The 20,099-nt window shown below is 45.2% G+C and overlaps 1 protein-coding gene across 4 annotated transcripts in view; it reads right to left on the bottom strand.

Annotated features, from left to right (window-relative positions):
* COL14A1 (collagen type XIV alpha 1 chain) overlaps positions 1-20,099 on the bottom strand; it is a 699,289-nt gene that overhangs the window by 453,541 nt on the left and 225,649 nt on the right. For all 4 annotated transcript variants that reach the window (XM_069621559.1, XM_069621558.1, XM_069621560.1 and 1 more), the window contains 3 exons: positions 18,727-18,882; positions 13,478-13,597; positions 3,187-3,351 (listed from right to left, as the gene is read on the bottom strand). In XM_069621559.1, coding sequence (XP_069477660.1) covers positions 3,187-3,351; positions 13,478-13,597; positions 18,727-18,882 — 441 coding nt within the window. The remainder of the gene's footprint in view (positions 1-3,186; positions 3,352-13,477; positions 13,598-18,726; positions 18,883-20,099) is intronic.

The following is a 20,099-nucleotide window of genomic DNA, read 5'->3' as shown; positions in this document are numbered from 1 at the left end:
AGAAGTAAAGAAGTACAGAAGTACTGTGGCAAGAGATAGAGGGTCAGCAGTGTCAGGAGAAGAGAACACCTGCTCCAGAAGTTCTGTGGCAAGAGATAGAGGGTCAGCGGTGTCAGGTGAAGAGAACACCTGCTCCAGAAGTACTGTGGCAAGAGATAGAGGGTCAGTGGTGTCAGGAGAAGAGAACACCTAGAACACCTACTCCAGAAGTACAGAAGTACAGAAGTACTGTGGCAAGAGATAGAGGGTCAGCAGTGTCCGGAGAAGAGAATGCCTACTCCAGAAGTACTGTGGCAAGAGATAGAGGGTCAGTGGTGTCAGGAGAAGAGAACACCTATTCCAGAGGTACTGTGACAAGAGATAGAGGGTCAGCAGTGTCAGGAGAAGATAACACCTTCTCCAGAGGTACTGTGGCAAGACATAGAGGGTCAGCGGTGTCAGGAGAAGAGAACACCTGCTCCAGAAGTACTGTGGCAAGAGATAGAGGGTCAGCGGTGTCAGGAGAAGAGAACACCTACTCCAGAAGTACTGTGGCAAGAGGCAGAGGGTCAGCGGTGTCAGGAGAAGAGAACACCTAGAACCTACTCCAGAAGTACAGAAGTACAGAAGTACTGTGGCAAGAGATAGAGGGTCTGCAGTGTCAGGAGAAGAGAACACCTGCTCCAGAAGTACTGTGGCAAGAGATAGAGGGTCAGCGGTGTCAGGAGAAGAGAACACCTGCTCCAGAAGTACTGTGGCGAGAGGCAGAGGGTCAGCGGTGTCAGGAGAAGAGAACACCTAAAACACCTACTCCAGAAGTAAAGAAGTACAGAAGTACTGTGGCAAGAGATAGAGGGTCAGCAGTGTCAGGAGAAGAGAACACCTGCTCCAGAAGTTCTGTGGCAAGAGATAGAGGGTCAGCGGTGTCAGGTGAAGAGAACACCTGCTCCAGAAGTACTGTGGCAAGAGATAGAGGGTCAGTGGTGTCAGGAGAAGAGAACACCTAGAACACCTACTCCAGAAGTACAGAAGTACAGAAGTACTGTGGCAAGAGATAGAGGGTCAGCAGTGTCCGGAGAAGAGAATGCCTACTCCAGAAGTACTGTGGCAAGAGATAGAGGGTCAGCAGTGCCTGCTCTTGCTGCCTTCTCTGTCTAAATCAACACCATCAGCAATATCCCCTGCTACCTTCTTACAACTAATGAGTGCCCTTGTCAAAGGGATATCCTGGGTGCCCAAGCCTCTCCTAATGGCCTTGGAAATATGTACATGTGACTTCTTTCACAGGCTGTGTACCACATCATATATGTACTTTAAAGGTGAATTAACCAGATGCCAAGGAAGCTCAACACTAAGCAGAGCGTGACCAACAATACGATTCACTAATTTTCCTCATGGTATTTACCACAAATGGCACAATATGTTCCATCAAGAATCAACAACAGTTTTACAACAGATGACTCTTACCTTTCAAAGGCACCCTTATGAATTGAGAAGTACACACCTGTATCACACATTTCATGGAAACACAAATGAAGTTGTGTTTAAATGTAATGTTAAACAAAATGTCCTTGTGTAGAAGTGCTGCTGTCATTCCGGTGGCCTCTTGGCGCTAAGGACACAGGCTTCCTGCTTATTTTCCTCTGCCAGGTGGCATTCTATGTCTCTCACTCACTGGGAGTTAATCAAACTCCCTGCAATTCCAGATACAACAGTGACACCACTCTCGCTTTCGGCCAACTGTATGTGGCAGTCTCGATTGCTTTTGCATTAAAATATCACCGAACAAAACGCCCCATTTTAAAAATAACAAAGCAGCAATAGTAAGATGACAAGGTGCAAAATACAAAAAGTAAGTGCATGCTTTGGAACTTGTAAAAAGCAAGTAAACAAAGCCAACAAATGCTTTTACTTGTAAGTTGCATTGCGTCTCCATGTGCGCTTCTGAAGACAGAATGTTCATAATGCTGTCAATACAAGTAGTTATTGACCCCACTCTAACCAGTCTGATTGGCTGAGCGGAGTTCAATTACAATTCCCATTTGCTAATTATCATTATATCCCTTCTGATTTAAAAATCCTATTATTCAAGAAACAGTCTCTTATGAGGTATCTTCACTCAAGTTCAGAAAACATCCCAAAGAGACAGTCTGACTGAATTGCATGTGCTTCACATTGGAAATGTATCGCTGCCATCCTCTGATGATAAACAGCCCCTTCAGGAGCAACTCAAAACTAACTCAGTATAGCATTATAGACTGACGGAGTGGTCATTTTGGGGAATAATGACCGACCACTAAGTTAGGGCCAGAGGCAAACCGATAATGACCCCTCCCGAGGTTTGCAAGGCTATTAGCAAGGCTATTAGCACATGTTGGTTGGGCCGTACGTCGGGGAAGGGTCATTATCCCCAGCGATAATTATCCCTCCCGAGGTTTGCAAGGTTATTAACACATGGTGGTAGGGCCGTACGTCGGGCAAGGGTCATTATCCCCAGCGATAATGACCCCTCCAAGGTTTGCAAGGCTATTAACACATGGTGGTAGGGCCGTACATCGGGGAAGGGTCATTATCCCCAGCGATAATGACCCCTCCCGAGGTTTGCAAGGCTATGAGCACATGGTGGTAGGGCCGTACGTCGGGGAAGGGTCATTATCCCCAGCGATAATGACCCCTCCCGAGGTTTGCAAGGTTATGAGCACATGGTGGTAGGGCCGTACGTCGGGGAAGGGTCATTATCTCGAGCAATAATGACCCCTCTGTAGTTTGCAAGGCTATGAGCACATTGTGGTAGGGCCGTACGTCGGGGAAGGGTCATTATCCCCAGCATAACGACCCCTCGCGAGGTTTGCAAGGCTAGGAGCACATGGTGGTAGGGCCATATGTTGGGGAAGGGTCATTATCCCCAGCGATAACGACCCCTCCCGAGGTTTGTGGCCAGGGAAGGGTCGTCATTATCCCCAGCGATAAGCACATTTGTGGTAGTAGCAATACATGCTTTGGAATTCTTGAATTGGAGGAACCAGGGGACCTTTCCTAGACTCTTATGCCGGTGCAGTCCCCCTGAAGGAACTTGGGCTTGCCAGATGGCCAAAACATGTCTTTCATTCAACATTTTAGATAAACTAAAGATTGTAAACATCCCTGTACATCTTGATGTTACAGTCGTCATCTTAATGCAACATTTCAAGTTGACAGACTACATACCAATAGCAAACAATTCGATGCCAGAATCACGCAAACTTTTAGCTGGGGGGATGACGTCATCTTGGGATTTGCCATCAGTGATCAAAATGCCAATCTTTGGTAGTCCAGGCCGCAAGCCAGCCTCAGGCTTGAAGCTGTTCTCCAAAATGTATGTCAGTGCAAGGCCTGGCAAGATAGACAACATGTTAGAACACACAATAGCCATGCAGCGTAGAATTACAATAAAACGTTAACCTGCAACACGATTGTAATAGAGAAGTCTGTTTAGTGAAAGCCTCCTTTCACGATTCCTTTCTTGCATTAAAACATTTGTTCCATTGAATAGGGGTTCTTATAGCCGTATGTCTGAACACCGGAGTGGCAACAAAATATACAGTGAATACAAACATATTATTAAATAGGAGCCTTGATGCGACTTATAAACATTGAAAAACGTTCTCTATGTGTAATGCATGGTATCCAGTTAAAATTTCGAATGCACATTTTCGAATGCCTTTATGTCGGAAAAAAAAATGTTGAAAATAATTATTCTGAATATTATTTTTTTAATGTCATATATTTGTTTTTGGTTTAGTTAGTTAAAAAAAGGGTCAATAAAAAAATAAACGGGCGTTGGTGGGGAACCCCCCATTAAAAACCCCATTAAAAAAAAAAATTGATATTTGTTTTCACCATTTTTCATTCGAGAAAAAGGCATTCGAAAATGTGACATTCGAAAATGTCACTATAAACCGTAATGCATAGTTACGCCTTTTTGTTTTTGAATTCACATCCATTTGCTTAAATTGATTGTGCAAATAACACCTGGCACCAGATTTCAGAAACTTTGCACTTTGCACGGTATTAGCGCTAGGGCAAAGCTTGTCGTATTTCTAAAATCACTGGGGATCTAATTCACACACGCTTTTTCTAATGGCAAAACCCCATTGTAAAACGCTCTGTGAATCAGGGACATATTAGAAAACCAAAGACAAAGGCATGTTATAAAAAAATTGCCTCGTGCAAAAAGATACATTTTCGTGCATTTTTGTAGCAGGGCAAAGTGTGCCCTAGTGGTAATACCATTCAGTAATAGTACTAGGCCAGACGTGAAAATGTATCTAGTGCAATGTTTGTCCTGGTGCTTATAACATGCCAAAGTGCACTTGTCATGGTGCGATCCTTTTCTAATAGGTCCCAGTGCTTTTTGAGATGGGGCAAACTTCTACCAGTGCAAAGTTTCTGTAATCTGGCCCCAGGTGTAAATTGCAGAGTCACATGTTAATGATTGACTGCAATTGAAAGCCACTAGGTCAATGTCCTTTCCAAAAGACTTCCACAGCATTCAACCTGAAAATGTTATGGTTTTTTTCAATTCACAAAAGTGCATTTTTAAGTGGGTTAGTGTTTCACTTACAGTGAAATCTTTCAGAACCAGCAGAAATTTAAAGAGGCTTTTAAAGTATTGACAGAACTGAGTAACCCTCTCAAACCAGAGACAGCCAATCTGCCAACCAAACTTGCATGAAAAGCAGCTACGGCCTTCCAAGACAAGGACCAAAAGATCCCAAAATCAACAAAACTACAGACCAGATTTAATCAAATAGCTCGGCCTGAAAATAAAATGTCAACTTATTTCCTTGCCTTCAAAAATTAACAGCGGTTGTATGACTCCCCAGAACAAGGCTACCTGGGTTCAGGTAATGTAATCAAAGATGTCATTTACTCCTTGGACTTTAACATCCCTCTGCAACACCTCCCTGTAAACTGGAATAATCCCAAAAGATCTGAAATCCACATCAATCACTCCTCCCGTGATGCAAGTGAACACCACCTCATACCAGAGAACTATCAACTCATTTCCAACATCCCTTTCATATGAATACTCTAGAAAACAATTCCCACTTTTCAATTGATGACCTTCAGTGAAAGTTGCAATCTCCTGCACATTAACCAACATGCTTTCAGACCCTATAGAAGCAGTGAAACATGCCTGCTCTTCATGTGGGAGAAAATCCTAGAGCCATTTGACAGAAAAAATCCGATCCATTTTAATTTTGTAAGACCTTTCGGCAGCCCAGGATATGGTGAGACATTCACATTTGTGCCCTAGACTACAAACTCATATGGGCATAGAGGACAGTGCCATACGATGGCTGAATATTGACCGAGAGAATCATAGAATCGCAGTGAAGATAGTGGTTTTCTCCTCTACCATCATCCATTCCCTCTTTTGAGGCACTCAAGGGTCCATCTTATCACTGTGCTTGACAATTCCTATATAAAACCACTGGCAGACATTATTTGATCACTTACAAGCAACTTCCATCTATATACCATGCTGATTTATAGATTATCCCTGGCATTCCACAAGCAGGAATGTTCTCAGCCAATATCCTAAATCGCATTGACTCTACCCACATCTGAACCATGGAATGCTGAAGAAATCGTTTGGTGTCCCCTCGCTGTGCTTCCTGTTCCCCTGACCTTCTTGAATGGGGTGTTAAGGGATGTACATATATCCCTTAGGGGATTTACCTATATCCCTACATCACCTCCACCCCAGACAAGAAGGTGAGACATCTTGGTGTGTACCTTGACTACCAAATGTCCTGCATTCCAAAAGTCCATGGTACCTCCCACAAAACTCATTTTCACTGCTATTTTCTAAGGAAAATCACATCTTATCTGGGAATGTCTCATAGAATAGAAATGCTTCTGTCCAGATTGCATCACGGTGGCACTTTGTACATGGGTCTTAATAAAGGTTGCATCCATCAACTGCAAATGCTAAAAATAACGTAGTTTGACTGTTTTTTCCTCTCTAAACTACTCAATTCCTTTTCTGCTTTTCTGAAAGCCCCGCATTGTCTCCAGATGGAGCATCAGAACATCCTAAAGTCGATGGCCCGGATTTACAAAGACCATTTAATGGGGTTTTACCATTGAAACATGTTTTTGAAAATCAGGCCCTATGTGCATTATTCCAGTTTATCCTTCTCCATCCTCATCCAACACAATCCTAGGTAGAACCTCCGCTCAACAAATGCACCATTTAAGGGGTAGAACTTTGGAAGCCTTTGGATCAATAAATTGAACTCTCTGCCAGTGGATATCAGACAGGGTCAGTCCTTCTCACGATTCAGACGAGTAAAGTTTGGCTCTTTACACAGATCTATTTAGTAGCCCTTCAATCACCTGTTGGGCAGGAGGACATTCTTTTCATTTTCACTCCCTTCAGGGATGTCCAACTCCCGGCCTTGAGGGCCAGGATCCTGACGGGTTTTCAGGATATCCCTCATTGATATTCATTAGGAAAAATGTGCATACATTTAGAATCATTGAATGCAAATGTAACTCATGAATATTAATAAGGGGTATCCTGAAAACATGGCATGGATCCGGCCCTCGAGGCCTCGATTTGAAGGACCCTAAATTTGCCGTTAACGAGGAATGACCTTTTGCAGTGTGATTGATAACCTTTTACTCAGTATCTGAATGCATCAGGTATAGTTCTTCTGTTGTTACGTATAGTATTTCCTGGCTCTATATTCCTCTCTGTTCACCCTGTTTTTTTGCCCTTTAAAGCACCTTGTAGCAGTTTGCGACGCACGCAATAAAACAGTAAAATCACATAAAATATTGAAAAACCCACAGATGTTTCCTTGCACTTAAGCGTGTACAGTTCCTGACCTATGCAGGGGATGTGCAGTTTGCTCTTTGGTGCGTGGACAGGACACCATCATGCACATCTCCTGCTCTTCATCACTCCATGGACGCCCCCCTCTGTATGCTCCTCTTTTAATAGCTTAGTTGTGAGGAAAGGTTACATTATATGCGTTATGCTTTGTTATATTTGTACATTGTCCACCGGTGTCATCTCGCCCTTTGCATGCCGGCAATCCTGCACAATGCAGTAAACACGCCTGTGTGAGCAAAAGCATGGCCCAGAGTTGTTCTTCAATGGACAAGGGTCTTCCTATCGTCTCCCACAACTCAAGTGCACGCGTGAACTGCGCCCCTGCCAACCCCCCACTAGGACACAACATGTCCTAGCCCCATATGTCCCGAGAACTAGTGACAACAGTAGCCAACCACATAGAACCTTGCACGCGTGCTCCTTGCAACTGGCAGCATTACGGTGCTGGCAGATCCCAGTTAATGGAGAGCCTGCCATGTGGCTACTGTGACTTGTAATGCCGTGTTGAGGCCTGTGTTACTCAAGCACATCATTGCTGCGAGGCATACCAGTCTGCAGTGTATATGTATGAACTGACATTTCTTATGCAATCTTGGACCGCGTCCTCCAGGAATATAGTTGAACACAATACTCCACTCTGAGTCTGATATGGGTGCGACTAGGCTTTAAAGAGTGTGTACAAAAGAATTGCAACATTACGTTGTCTGTAAGTAGCACACATTATACACGTAGCCTCTGCTTTGCAAAGTGATCTGTCAGCACAAAGTAATGCATGCAGGGGGGTGCACTGCAGTATACAACATGCCCTTGCAACAAACATGTTCACTAATTCACAAAAGGGATCTTTGTGTTGTTCCAGGGCCAGACTGCTAGCAAAACTGTTGTGCAGTCGGGCACTGCCCTCATATGACTGTTGTGTGCATGGGCCATATTCCCAAATGCATTGCAATCCAGCACATATGTGATGGGGGCATTGGGGCTTTCCATTCCCATCCATAATTCAGCAGAGGAAAGTAAACGAAAATGCTCGTGCTTTGCATGAGCTGTTTGGGGAACTGCAAGGCAGGAAGGAGTCTGACCTGTGCTTTTCCTGGGCCAGGCCACGCTAAGCACAGGGTACTTCCTTTGCGAGCGCATGCCTTTCAGAAACAGTGATGTTCTCAAAGACACACACTCGATTACTTTTGCTGCCATAGGTACAATGCACCCACTGCATACGTTCCACACACATGCGCTTTGTGAATCATCCCTGTCATAAATTGGGCCAATTTACCAACTTTCAGGAGTCGTTATCTGATAATTCATTTTGTGAATTGGGGCTGTAGTTCACACTGACTGAGCAGATGTGACTCGTGCATAAATCACACACTTCTTTGTCAGGTGTAACAACTATTGGAAGAGGATCTATGTGATGTTATCGAATACAATTTTGCCGAATTAAATTTTACTGAATAAAAAGAAATACTGAATTTGTTTTGTTTTCATTTGCAAAAGGCCCCCAAACCTCCCGTTTCGCTACATTTTAAAGCCCACCATGAATCCCACAACCCCTTTTAGCCCCTTGCTCTCACTCCATATATATTTTTTTCCGGTATTTTTTCGGTAAAATTTGAATCGGTATTTTATTTTCGGTAGCATAACTGGATACCATTGGAAGATGGTTTCCCTTTTATAAATCAAATACACAAGAAATGATTTAGTTTATTTATCTGAGTACTTTTGCAAAGAGTGCATTTTCCTAAAGTTGTTATACTTTTCAATTGGTTTCATCAAGGTGTTTTTCCTTAAGCTGCATTTTTTTGTTTTTTAAAGTTTTGGCTCATGGGTGTGGCAAAGCACTGGTGCAGCTGATAAGTAATGCCCAGAGTAAGAAGATGAGAGGATGGCCTTCTCGGATAGAGTCATCTACACCGGGGCTGTGACCATGTTTCCACTCCCTCCACACTCAGACCATGTAGGTATTTCTAGTCCACAAAGCAACAGGACGTGCCATTCTTTCTTTGCTCTGCCGTTCAGGGTCCTTAAGTTTGTTTCTAGGATTCGCGTGTTTGTCTAACTGGGCCGTCTCATTAACTAGACGTCAGTTACCATGTCTCACTGATGACTGTGGGTACCATATCTCACTGATGGCTGCGGGTAACTAGACGTCAGTTACCATGTCTCACTGATGACTGTGGGTACCATGTCTCACTGATGACTGCAGGTAACTAGACGTCAGTTACCATGTCTCACTGATGACTGTGGGTACCATGTCTCACTGATGACTGCGGGTAACTAGACGTCAGTTATCATGTCTCACTGATGACTGCGGGTAACTAGACGTCAGTTACCATGTCTCACTGATGACTGTGGGTACCATGCCTCACTGATGTCTGCGGGTAACTAGACGTCAGTTACCATGTCTCACTGATGACTGCGGGTAACTAGACGTCAGTTACCATGTCTCACTGATGACTGTGGGTACCATGCCTCACTGATGACTGCGGGTAACTAGACGTCAGTTACCATGTCTCACTGATGACTGCGGGTAACTAGACGTCAGTTACCATGTCTCACTGATGACTGTGGGTACCATGCCTCACTGATGACTGCGGGTAACTAGACGTCAGTTACCATGTCTCACTGATGACTGCGGGTAACTAGACGTGTCAGTTACCATGTCTCACTGATGACTGCGGGTAACTAGACGTCAGTTACCATGTCTCACTGATGACTGCGGGTAACTAGACGTCAGTTACCATGTCTCACTGATGACTGTGGGTACCATGCCTCACTGATGACTGCGGGTAACTAGACGTCAGTTACCATGTCTCACTGATGACTGCGGGTAACTAGACGTCAGTTACCATGTCTCACTGATGACTGTGGGTACCATGCCTCACTGATGACTGCGGGTAACTAGACGTCAGTTACCATGTCTCACTGATGACTGCGGGTAACTAGACGTTAGTTACCATGTCTCACTGATGACTGTGGGTACCATGCCTCACTGATGACTGCGGGTAACTAGACGTCAGTTACCATGTCTCACTGATGACTGCGGGTAACTAGACGTGTCAGTTACCATGTCTCACTGATGACTGCGGGTAACTAGACGTCAGTTACCATGTCTCACTGATGACTGCGGGTAACTAGACGTCAGTTACCATGTCTCACTGATGACTGTGGGTACCATGTCTCACTGATGACTGCGGGTAACTAGACGTCAGTTACCATGTCTCACTGATGACTGTGGGTACCATGTCTCACTGATGACTGCAGGTAACTAGACGTCAGTTACCATGTCTCACTGATGACTGTGGGTACCATGTCTCACTGATGACTGCGGGTAACTAGACGTCAGTTATCATGTCTCACTGATGACTGCGGGTAACTAGACGTCAGTTACCATGTCTCACTGATGACTGTGGGTACCATGCCTCACTGATGACTGCGGGTAACTAGACGTCAGTTACCATGTCTCACTGATGACTGCGGGTAACTAGACGTCAGTTACCATGTCTCACTGATGACTGTGGGTACCATGCCTCACTGATGACTGCGGGTAACTAGACGTCAGTTACCATGTCTCACTGATGACTGCGGGTAACTAGACGTGTCAGTTACCATGTCTCATTGATGACTGCGGGTAACTAGACGTCAGTTACCATGTCTCACTGATGACTGCGGGTAACTAGACGTCAGTTGCCATGTCTCACTGATGACTGTGGGTACCATGCCTCACTGATGACTGCGGGTAACTAGACGTCAGTTACCATGTCTCACTGATGACTGCGGGTAACTAGACGTCAGTTACCATGTCTCACTGATGACTGTGGGTACCATGCCTCACTGATGACTGCCGGTAACTAGACGTCAGTTACCATGTCTCACTGATGACTGCGGGTAACTAGACGTCAGTTACCATGTCTCACTGATGACTGTGGGTACCATGCCTCACTGATGACTGCGGGTAACTAGACGTCAGTTACCATGCCTCACTGATGACTGCGGGTAACTAGACGTCAGTTACCATGTCTCACTGATGACTGCGGGTAACTAGACGTCAGTTACCAGGTTTCACTGATGACTGTGGGTACCATGCCTCACTGATGACTGCGGGTAACTAGACGTCAGTTACCATGTCTCACTGATGACTGCGGGTAACTAGACGTGTCAGTTACCATGTCTCACTGATGACTGCGGGTAACTAGACGTCAGTTACCATGTCTCACTGATGACTGCGGGTAACTAGACGTCAGTTACCATGTCTCACTGATGACTGTGGGTACCATGCCTCACTGATGACTGCGGGTAACTAGACGTCAGTTACCATGTCTCACTGATGACTGCGGGTAACTAGACGTCAGTTACCATGTCTCACTGATGACTGTGGGTACCATGCCTCACTGATGACTGCGGGTAACTAGACGTCAGTTACCATGTCTCACTGATGACTGCGGGTAACTAGACGTCAGTTACCATGTCTCACTGATGACTGTGGGTACCATGCCTCACTGATGACTGCGGGTAACTAGACGTCAGTTACCATGTCTCACTGATGACTGCGGGTAACTAGACGTGTCAGTTACCATGTCTCACTGATGACTGCGGGTAACTAGACGTCAGTTATCATGTCTCACTGATGACTGCGGGTAACTAGACGTCAGTTACCATGTCTCACTGATGACTGTGGGTACCATGTCTCACTGATGACTGCGGGTAACATGCCTCACTGATGACTGCGGGTAACTAGACGTCAGTTACCATGTCTCCCTGATGACTGCGGGTAACTAGACGTCAGTTACCATGTCTCACTGATGACTGCGGGTAACTAGACATCAGTTACCATGTCTCACTGATGACTGTGGGTGCCATGTCTCACTGATGACTGCGGGTAACATGCCTCACTGATGACTGCGGGTAACTAGACGTCAGTTACCATGTCTCACTGATGACTGCGGGTAACTAGACGTCAGTTACCATGTCTCACTGATGACTGTGGGTAACTAGACGTCAGTTACCATGTCTCACTGATGACTGTGGGTACCATGTCTCACTGATGACTGCGGGTAACATGCCTCACTGATGACTGCGGGTAACTAGACGTCAGTTACCATGTCTCACTGATGACTGCGGGTAACTAGACGTCAGTTACCATGTCTCACTGATGACTGCGGGTAACTAGACGTCAGTTACCATGTCTCACTGATGACTGTGGGTACCATGTCTCACTGATGACTGCGGGTAACATGCCTCACTGATGACTGCGGGTAACTAGACGTCAGTTACCATGTCTCACTGATGACTGCGGGTAACTAGACGTCAGTTACCATGTCTCACTGATGACTGCGGGTAACTAGCCGTCAGTTACCATGTATCACTGATGACTGTGGGTACCATGTCTCACTGATGACTGCGGGTAACTAGACGTCAGTTACCATGTCTCACTGATGACTGTGGGTACCATGCCTCACTGATGACTGCGGGTAACTAGACGTCAGTTACCATGTCTCACTGATGACTGCGGGTAACTAGACGTCAGTTACCATGTCTCACTGATGACTGTGGGTACCATGTCTCACTGATGACTGGGGGTAACATACCTCACTGATGACTGCGGGTAACTAGACGTCAGTTACCATGCCTCACTGATGACTGCGGGTAACTAGACGTCAGTTACCATGTCTCACTGATGACTGTGGGTACCATGCCTCACTGATGACTGCGGGTAACTAGACGTCAGTTACCATGTCTCACTGATGACTGTGGGTACCATGTCTCACTGATGACTGCAGGTAACTAGACGTCAGTTACCATGTCTCACTGATGACTGTGGGTACCATGTCTCACTGATGACTGCAGGTAACTAGACGTCAGTTACCATGTCTCACTGATGACTGTGGGTACCATGTCTCACTGATGACTGCGGGTAACTAGACGTCAGTTACCATGCCTCACTGATGACTGCGGGTATGTTAGAAGTTGACGCTGGAAGCTCTGAGATACAATCAATCTGTCTTTTTATTTGTTCTTAACTGCATTGCCCTGCATGGCTCCTGTCAATATTTAGTGATAAGAAGGTTTAGCTATGGAGACAGATAACATCAGGTGATGACTGACACCTGCTGGACTTTCCTCCTGGAAATGCAATGATTTCACCACAACCTCAGATCCACCCAAGTTCAAAAGGCCATGTATTAAATCAGACCAGAGTAAAGGTCTACAAAAGAGGTGCACTTTTCTTTTCCCATCATTTTCCAATGAGGAAAACAATATTCTTTTTACAAAAGACATACTTATAGTGGAATCTCTCCCACTGAAACAAAGACCCTAGACCTAAAAAGGCCTTCTGAAAACATTCACCCGACTAGTGGTCTCTACCATTGTACACGTTATTCCTGCGGGAAGATGAGTATATATTGTACAAATAAAATATTATCCCAGCACATTTAAATTTCATAGGTTTTAACTTGCACACAAGGCAAACAACTCTTCTGCAATGGGTTCAACAATTGCACAACAATGACTAACACAATGTGGCATTAGAATGCATGCAGTGTGTTCACAAGCACGGGGCGCCATTTTATAATGCTTATTGTGACATTGTGGGAAAGCATGAGCACGCGTTACCGGTTAATGTGTTTCCGCCCTTGTAGGGTAAGTTGCGGACGGCGTCCACCACAGCTTCCTTAGTGTTGTAGGCGTTCAGGTGCCATTCTATGCGAGGGTCGCCACTGTACTGCGCAAGACCTGGGGATCACAAAACAAGATGGGGGTTTCCATTGCATTCATTCCTCTGGGCCTCCTCAGGTTCTGGTCATGAGTGCTCAGCCTTTTGGAAGATGGCTGGCAGAATGGTCACATTCATCATTTCTTTAGGCAAACCAGTAAACATGATACATAAACACCTTTATTTTGGGGACCTGTACCTGTGAGACACAGAACCGTAATTGGGGAGCAGCACCAACACCGGTAGGTGAGGATTTTAACTGGGAACAACAGCCACCTCCTCCTTCCACCTTTCCCATATGATTTTCATATAAGGGGTGGACAACTTCCAGTACAGCTTCGACAATCACCTACCTCTGAACGCATTTAGCCGCTATTCAACCACATCAGATCTTGAGGGTGGAATTTAATTCTGAATATTACTGGGACCTATTTTTAGTTTGGTCTGACTTTTACAGGTTAAGTCTCAAGTCTGACCCTATTCTTTACCCACTAACTCCTTCCAATGCATTATTTCAGAAGGCTGTTGTAGATTATGCCATATTAATCCAAGCCAGCAAGGAATAGTAAACTGATGAACTCCACACGGCGATCCTTTCAGGAGGTTGTGAAATCCTTTGGGCATGGCCAGTGCAGTTTCTGCTCCTGTCACTGATCTGAAACGTAACTAGTGGCTGTGAAGTTATTGCTCCAGGCAGTCCTGCATTTATCTGTATGCACATATGTACGTATGGGATATGTAAAGTGCACACCTGGCTGGCAAGCAGTGAAATGGGGCATGCCCAGGGTTTAAATGTAGGCTGCAGGGGTAGCAGAGGAGCTGGGATAGGTAAGTGAAGCAGGAGAGGGGAAAGCCAGAGGAGTTTAAAGGGTCAGGAGAGGGGAAAGCCAGAGGAGGTGAAAGGGTTGAGTGCAGAAATCAGTGTTTGGTGAGATATTCTTTGAAGAGCAATGTCTTCTGGTCCTTCCTGAACATTAAGAGGGCCAGTCTTATCTGCAGTGGTTACTTGTTCCAGAGACATGGTGTGTAGCAGGAAAAGGCCTGTTTCCCTGCCTTTTACCTTCTGGCAGGTCTCGGTTTACAGCCTGGTGATACTGTGGCTTCTGGTGGTGCACTGACCTCTGGTAGCCTGTGAAGCGTCTTAAGAATGGTGATGATTCAGTAAAATCTGGTAAGCCCTGTAATGCGGCAAGGTGCAGGCTCAAGTGGTATCTGGGACTCCTGCGAGCAGGGCCTGGCCACCGTCTGGATGGGAGATGACCAGGGCTTGGCCAACTATTCTGAAAGCCAGAGAGGCATGAAACGGTTCACTATGCATAGGAATGCAAGCTGTCACCATGCTGCTTGGGTCAAAGTGACAATGTACGGTTTGAGTGAGAGGTCACAATCAATTGCAAACCCAAGAGATTTCCCACTGGGTGAGAGATAAGGTGTGAATATATCAAGCATCTTGTCAGTCAGCCAATTCTGGACTTGGGTATGCTTGGTGTTCTTTCCTAGGAGAATGAACTCGGTCTTTGCAGTGTTTTGTTTCGGGGAGGCATTTGACATCCAGGCTTGGACGAGGGGCAGGCAGTGCTTAAGTTGATGGATGTCATTGATGCAATTGATCGCTAGGTAAAGCTGGGTGTCATCTGCATATTGGTGTATCCTGATGCCAGTGTTGGCAAGGAGTTTTCCCAGAGGTTCCAACAAGTATTAAAGATGACAGGGGACAGGTTCAAGCTTTGTTGAACTCTGAAGGTTCTGAAGGTTACTGGGTGGCACTGGCATCTGTTTGAGCCCACCTGGATGAGTTGGTTTCTGCTGGAGAGTTAGGAGGTGGATCACTGCAGGGCTGTTCCATCAAAACCCATGTGCTTGGTGAGGATATTGAGGAGTCAATGGTGTCAAAGGCCACATAGAGGTTGAGGAGGATGAGTAAGTAGGGATACTCCTTTATCAAGGATGTTTAGCACATCGTTGATAACTTGGATGTTGGCAGTGTCTGTGCTGCATTGTGGTAGGAAACTGGATTGGTAGTCCTGTAAGAGATTGTACCCAGTGATCATTTCACTCAACTGCATGGCAACGGTCTTCTCAATCACTTTGCAAAGGAAAGGTGGATGTGTGATGGAGCAAAAGAGCGCCAGATCATCTGATTCAAGTGTGGGTTTCTCCAGCAGGGGAAGGATCGGTCCCATTTTCAGTGCATCTGGTAAGGTGCCTTGTGTGAGAATGTGTTGATGACATTGAGAAGTGGTGTGAATGCTTCACCCTTGATGACCTTTGCAGTGAAGAAGCGGAAAATGTCATCTTTGTAGTTGGTGGATTTCAGGGCTGCAAGGGTACTGGTTAGGTCCTAGAGTAATCGTCCAGATTTAAGTCCATGCTGATATGATGCAAGCTGGTATGGATGTGATGCCTGTGGAGCGTTTGGAGCTGTCAATGTGATGCTATCATGTCTAACTTGTCATTTAAGAAGCTGTTGATGGCGGTGGATTTGTCAGTGGATTGTGGTATTGCACGTTCTGGCAGCTGGTTGATGCAGTGCTTCATGGCTTCAAAGAGTGCTACAGTTTTGTTGGATTCTTCCATGGTAGTTGTTATGTAGTAGTTTGCTCTGGTTTGGTGAGCGTTTCATGCTTGCTGATCGGGGCCCTAAGGGTGATGAGCTCTTCTAGTTGGAGGGATTTTCTCCAAATCGCTTCATTACTGTGTATGGTGTGCTTGTTGTCGCTGAGTTCCTGTGTGTACCAAGGTGTGGGGGGATATGTTTGTTGACTAGAGGTTTCAGTGCTTCATGAGTGTTGGTGATCTCAGTTAGGGTGTGGTTGAGTGGGTTGAACTGGACATTGATATTCTACAAGGGGTCAAACATGGAGGTCCTTCCACTTTCTCTATGAAAATATTCTTGAAAGAGTGATGGAGTGTCTTGGTTGTTTTGGGTTGGCCCCAATTGGGGGGAGGTGTGTGATGGAGCGGGATGTTTATGGCGGCATTGTGTGTGTGCTGAGTTTGTGATTAGTTGCTTTATGTCCATGGTGTCAAGCACAGAATCTCCCTCTCTTAAATTCTACTAGTTCGATGAAAGGTTGAAACAGACTGATAACTAGGTAACAGTGGGTGCTCTACCATGCAGTCGGGTGATTACTGCACCACCCCTGGCAGCGGGAAGTACCCCCTTGCGGGGGTATGTGAGTGTAACCAAGAGCTCATTTAAGTATGATGAGAGATTGGTTAATGTTGGGACTTCTATAGAACCTAAGGTGTGAAAAACATTAAGTAGAAATGTTGTGTGTTGGAATTAGGAGGGGGCGACTGAGGCGTATGATAGGGTTGCTTGCTTATAGCCCCGTAGATTGTCCCTATTATCTGAAACCTTTTCAAAATGACAACTGAGTGTAAACCCCCTCAGAATTGTTTAGTTGCACTATTTTAATACTGAGCCTTTTTCTTCAATTGGTTGTTGGTTCAGTTGGAGTAGTAGACCCTATATGTCCTGTTCATGTTTATTACCCATGTGTGTTCTGTTCTGCATTTTTTCCACATCGACCTTGGACTGCCACCAATGTCATTCCAAATTGTGATCTGTCCATTTCAAATTGGCAGTCTGTTGGATATTCTTTTAAGGGTGGGTCACTCTTTTGAGTGTGTTCTCTATTGATATGTTCAGCTTCCAGCAGTCACATGACGGTCGCACATCCTGTGGATTTACAGAACTGAAGCTATTTATGGAAACAGGCTTGCTGAATCTTTTGCTCTGCCTAGCAGGATGGACTTTGGTTAGAGCGTGTAGATACTACTTCACAGCAGAGAGTTGGAGGATAATAGCTGAATGGTTAAACCATAGGTGTCGATTTACCCTTAGGTTGGTAGAGTCATTGTTATATGTGGGCCCTTAGATGGAGTCTGCCTGGCTCTGTGTGTGCATCTCAGGCCATTGTCTTTCAGGGATGCAGGAAGTACATGTCTGAAGAGTGATAGCACAATGGCAAGCATTTCAGGGTAAAAGCAGAGCAAGCATCCCACGAATGCTGGCTTGTGACTTAGATTTCCAGAGTCGGAGCGCTGTCGTTGGTCATGCTGTATGCGTTGATTCCTATTGGTGTATATCCAGATCACAAGGACTTGAAAACACTTTAAGTCACAAACAAATGCGTGCACTCTCTTTGACATCAACAGGGCAAATGAGTCTCATTGTAGCATTAAGTAATGTGTTCCTGGACTGGCTTGTCTGTTACTCAAGGTCATTGGGGAGGGCCTAGGGCTTTTACTGCCTAATTCCACCCCAGAACGTGGTGCTTAACACCATTAGGACCCCCGCATTCATTCTGGGGTGCTGAATGCATGTTTCCAAAGAGTAAAAGAGGTGGGGGGTGGTCCACTTTACTGAAAGGACCCGTGTGGTGCTGCATCCTTTTATCAAAGAGAAGATGCAACCAGTCAAAGATGGCTGCCACGGAATACCGGCAATCCCATGTCGATTTCCTTGGTGGCAGGAAAGGCAGTGAGAGGGAGGAAGGCACTGTGAAATTGAGTGCAGAATGTCAGGTAAGCCAGAGGGAGCTGGGGGAGAACAGGGTCGACAGCAGCAGTAGGCGAAGGGGCACAGAGCAGCAGACAGCGGGGAGAACCCTTAGAGTGCAGTGCCACAGGGAAAAGTAGTCAACACACTTCAAATGAGGGCTTATGCTGGAAATTCCAGACAAGAATTGGAGACTGCTGATTTGCTGGCTCCCACGCATTGGGTGCCAATGGTGAATGTGATTTTCACTAGAGCTCTGAATAGTGAAGAGGTTTCCATTAAGTGGCACACTTTTTACTTGCCTCCCTTTCCATCCTGTCCTAAATTGGCACCTAGTTTTGCATCGTTAACATTTTTTCAGACTTTTCAGGTGCCTCCCGGTTGTTTGGCGATCAAAATGTATTACATTAGAAACGTAGTTAATAGGGACTGCTTAAACCGAAGACATAAACTGCAGTCTTGATTTTCCCATTCGAAACAAATAGTGTTATTTAAGAGAACTTAATTTACTGAACTTAATTTACCGGGCTTTGGCCTCATATCTGCCAGCAATGATAACACACAAACCCCAGCATTAAGCATGATGTACAACAGACCACGTATTCCTGTGAATTAATTAGACCAGAGCTACCCATCGCTTACCGATCCTTGTTTGATCGCTCCCCACATTGAATGCAGACACCAAGCTTTCTAGGAAATTTCGAACCAGTCTAAAGTTGAATCTGCCAATGCTCCACGAACCGTCGACCAGGATAACAATATCCGCGATTGCCGGCGTCTTGCACGTGAACTGGGTTTCTGAAAATCACAAAATTAGACTCGCAAAGTAAGTGGAAATTGACAATGGCACGGACAAATCAAAGACAAGAATACGTAATACGTAAATATGCCAGCGGTAGAATTCCAGAGGGGGAAAACCCCGGCGTTGGCGTTCTCGTTTACCCACCCACACAGAGGGATTGGGTATAGATGGGATGGAGAGAGGAATAAGGTTCGTATAGGGGATTCCCCAGTAAAAATAATGGGAATTCCATTGCTGGCATTCTCCTGCTGGCATATTCACGTAGAGCCAAGGAAGGAACTATGCACACTTGCAGACATACACCTACAACAGAAAGTGCCACAATATTCAATCAGAGGGTTATATGCAACAAATGGGAGACTTACAGACCACGGAAATTGATGTGTCCTGTCTACCCCACAGTGAATGCAGTACAGTAATGACATCATCTATATACATGAACGAAGATGGTGTCCAATGGAACACATGCACTGTTAAATCTTACAGAAATATGTGAATGAGCAACCACCATATATTGTAATTGGGTATTTATAACGAGCTTAATAACCAGAGGTTTCTAATCGCGGACCTGGGGATGGAACCTGTGATGCTCCGCGTCGCGTCGTTTTACTACCAAGGCAAGCGCATTGCCTCTGAGTTTTCCTCCCAAGACTGACCTCAAATCTATCGAAACCGGCGCCGAGTTTTCCATTTGATGTGTAGTCTGCCACGAGAGCATTCTCTTACAAGCAATAAAAACAAACACCCATATTCTCTTGATTTTCAAAAAAAGTTTTATTTCAACTTTAATTTACAAACATTTTATTTCTTTGTAGAAATTATTGTATTAAGTGGATGCTAGTAAGATGACAATTTTGTTTTTTGCCATTGATATTAACAAAACCATTCAAACATGGTTACTGTCTCAGACTGATCATTTTCTTAACATTTAGAGGTGTGACCGTATTAACAAAACACAAGATTCGTTTTCTTTCTATTTGTGTGGCTTTCCCCACTGCTAATTAAATTGTTTGCTGTGCCCCTCTATGCCTGGTGCACGGCGCAGCTTGCAGGGTTTTATGTTATGATATGTTTTATTTATTTATTTATTTATACTGCACGCCAGTGCTATGTGGCTTGATTTAGCTGCTTTTATTCTTAGTTATTCATCCATCATGACAGTAACTGCTGTAACTTGGATATGGGAGAAGTGTAACGCCCACCTGGTTCCCAC

This window comes from Ambystoma mexicanum, chromosome 5q (genome assembly GCF_040938575.1).
Source record: "Ambystoma mexicanum isolate Mex_15411 chromosome 5q, UKY_AmexF1_1, whole genome shotgun sequence".
NCBI classification, from domain to species: Eukaryota; Metazoa; Chordata; class Amphibia; order Caudata; family Ambystomatidae; genus Ambystoma; species Ambystoma mexicanum.
The sequence above is the reverse complement of the archived record's forward strand: the minus strand, read 5'-3'. Positions and strand labels throughout refer to the sequence as shown.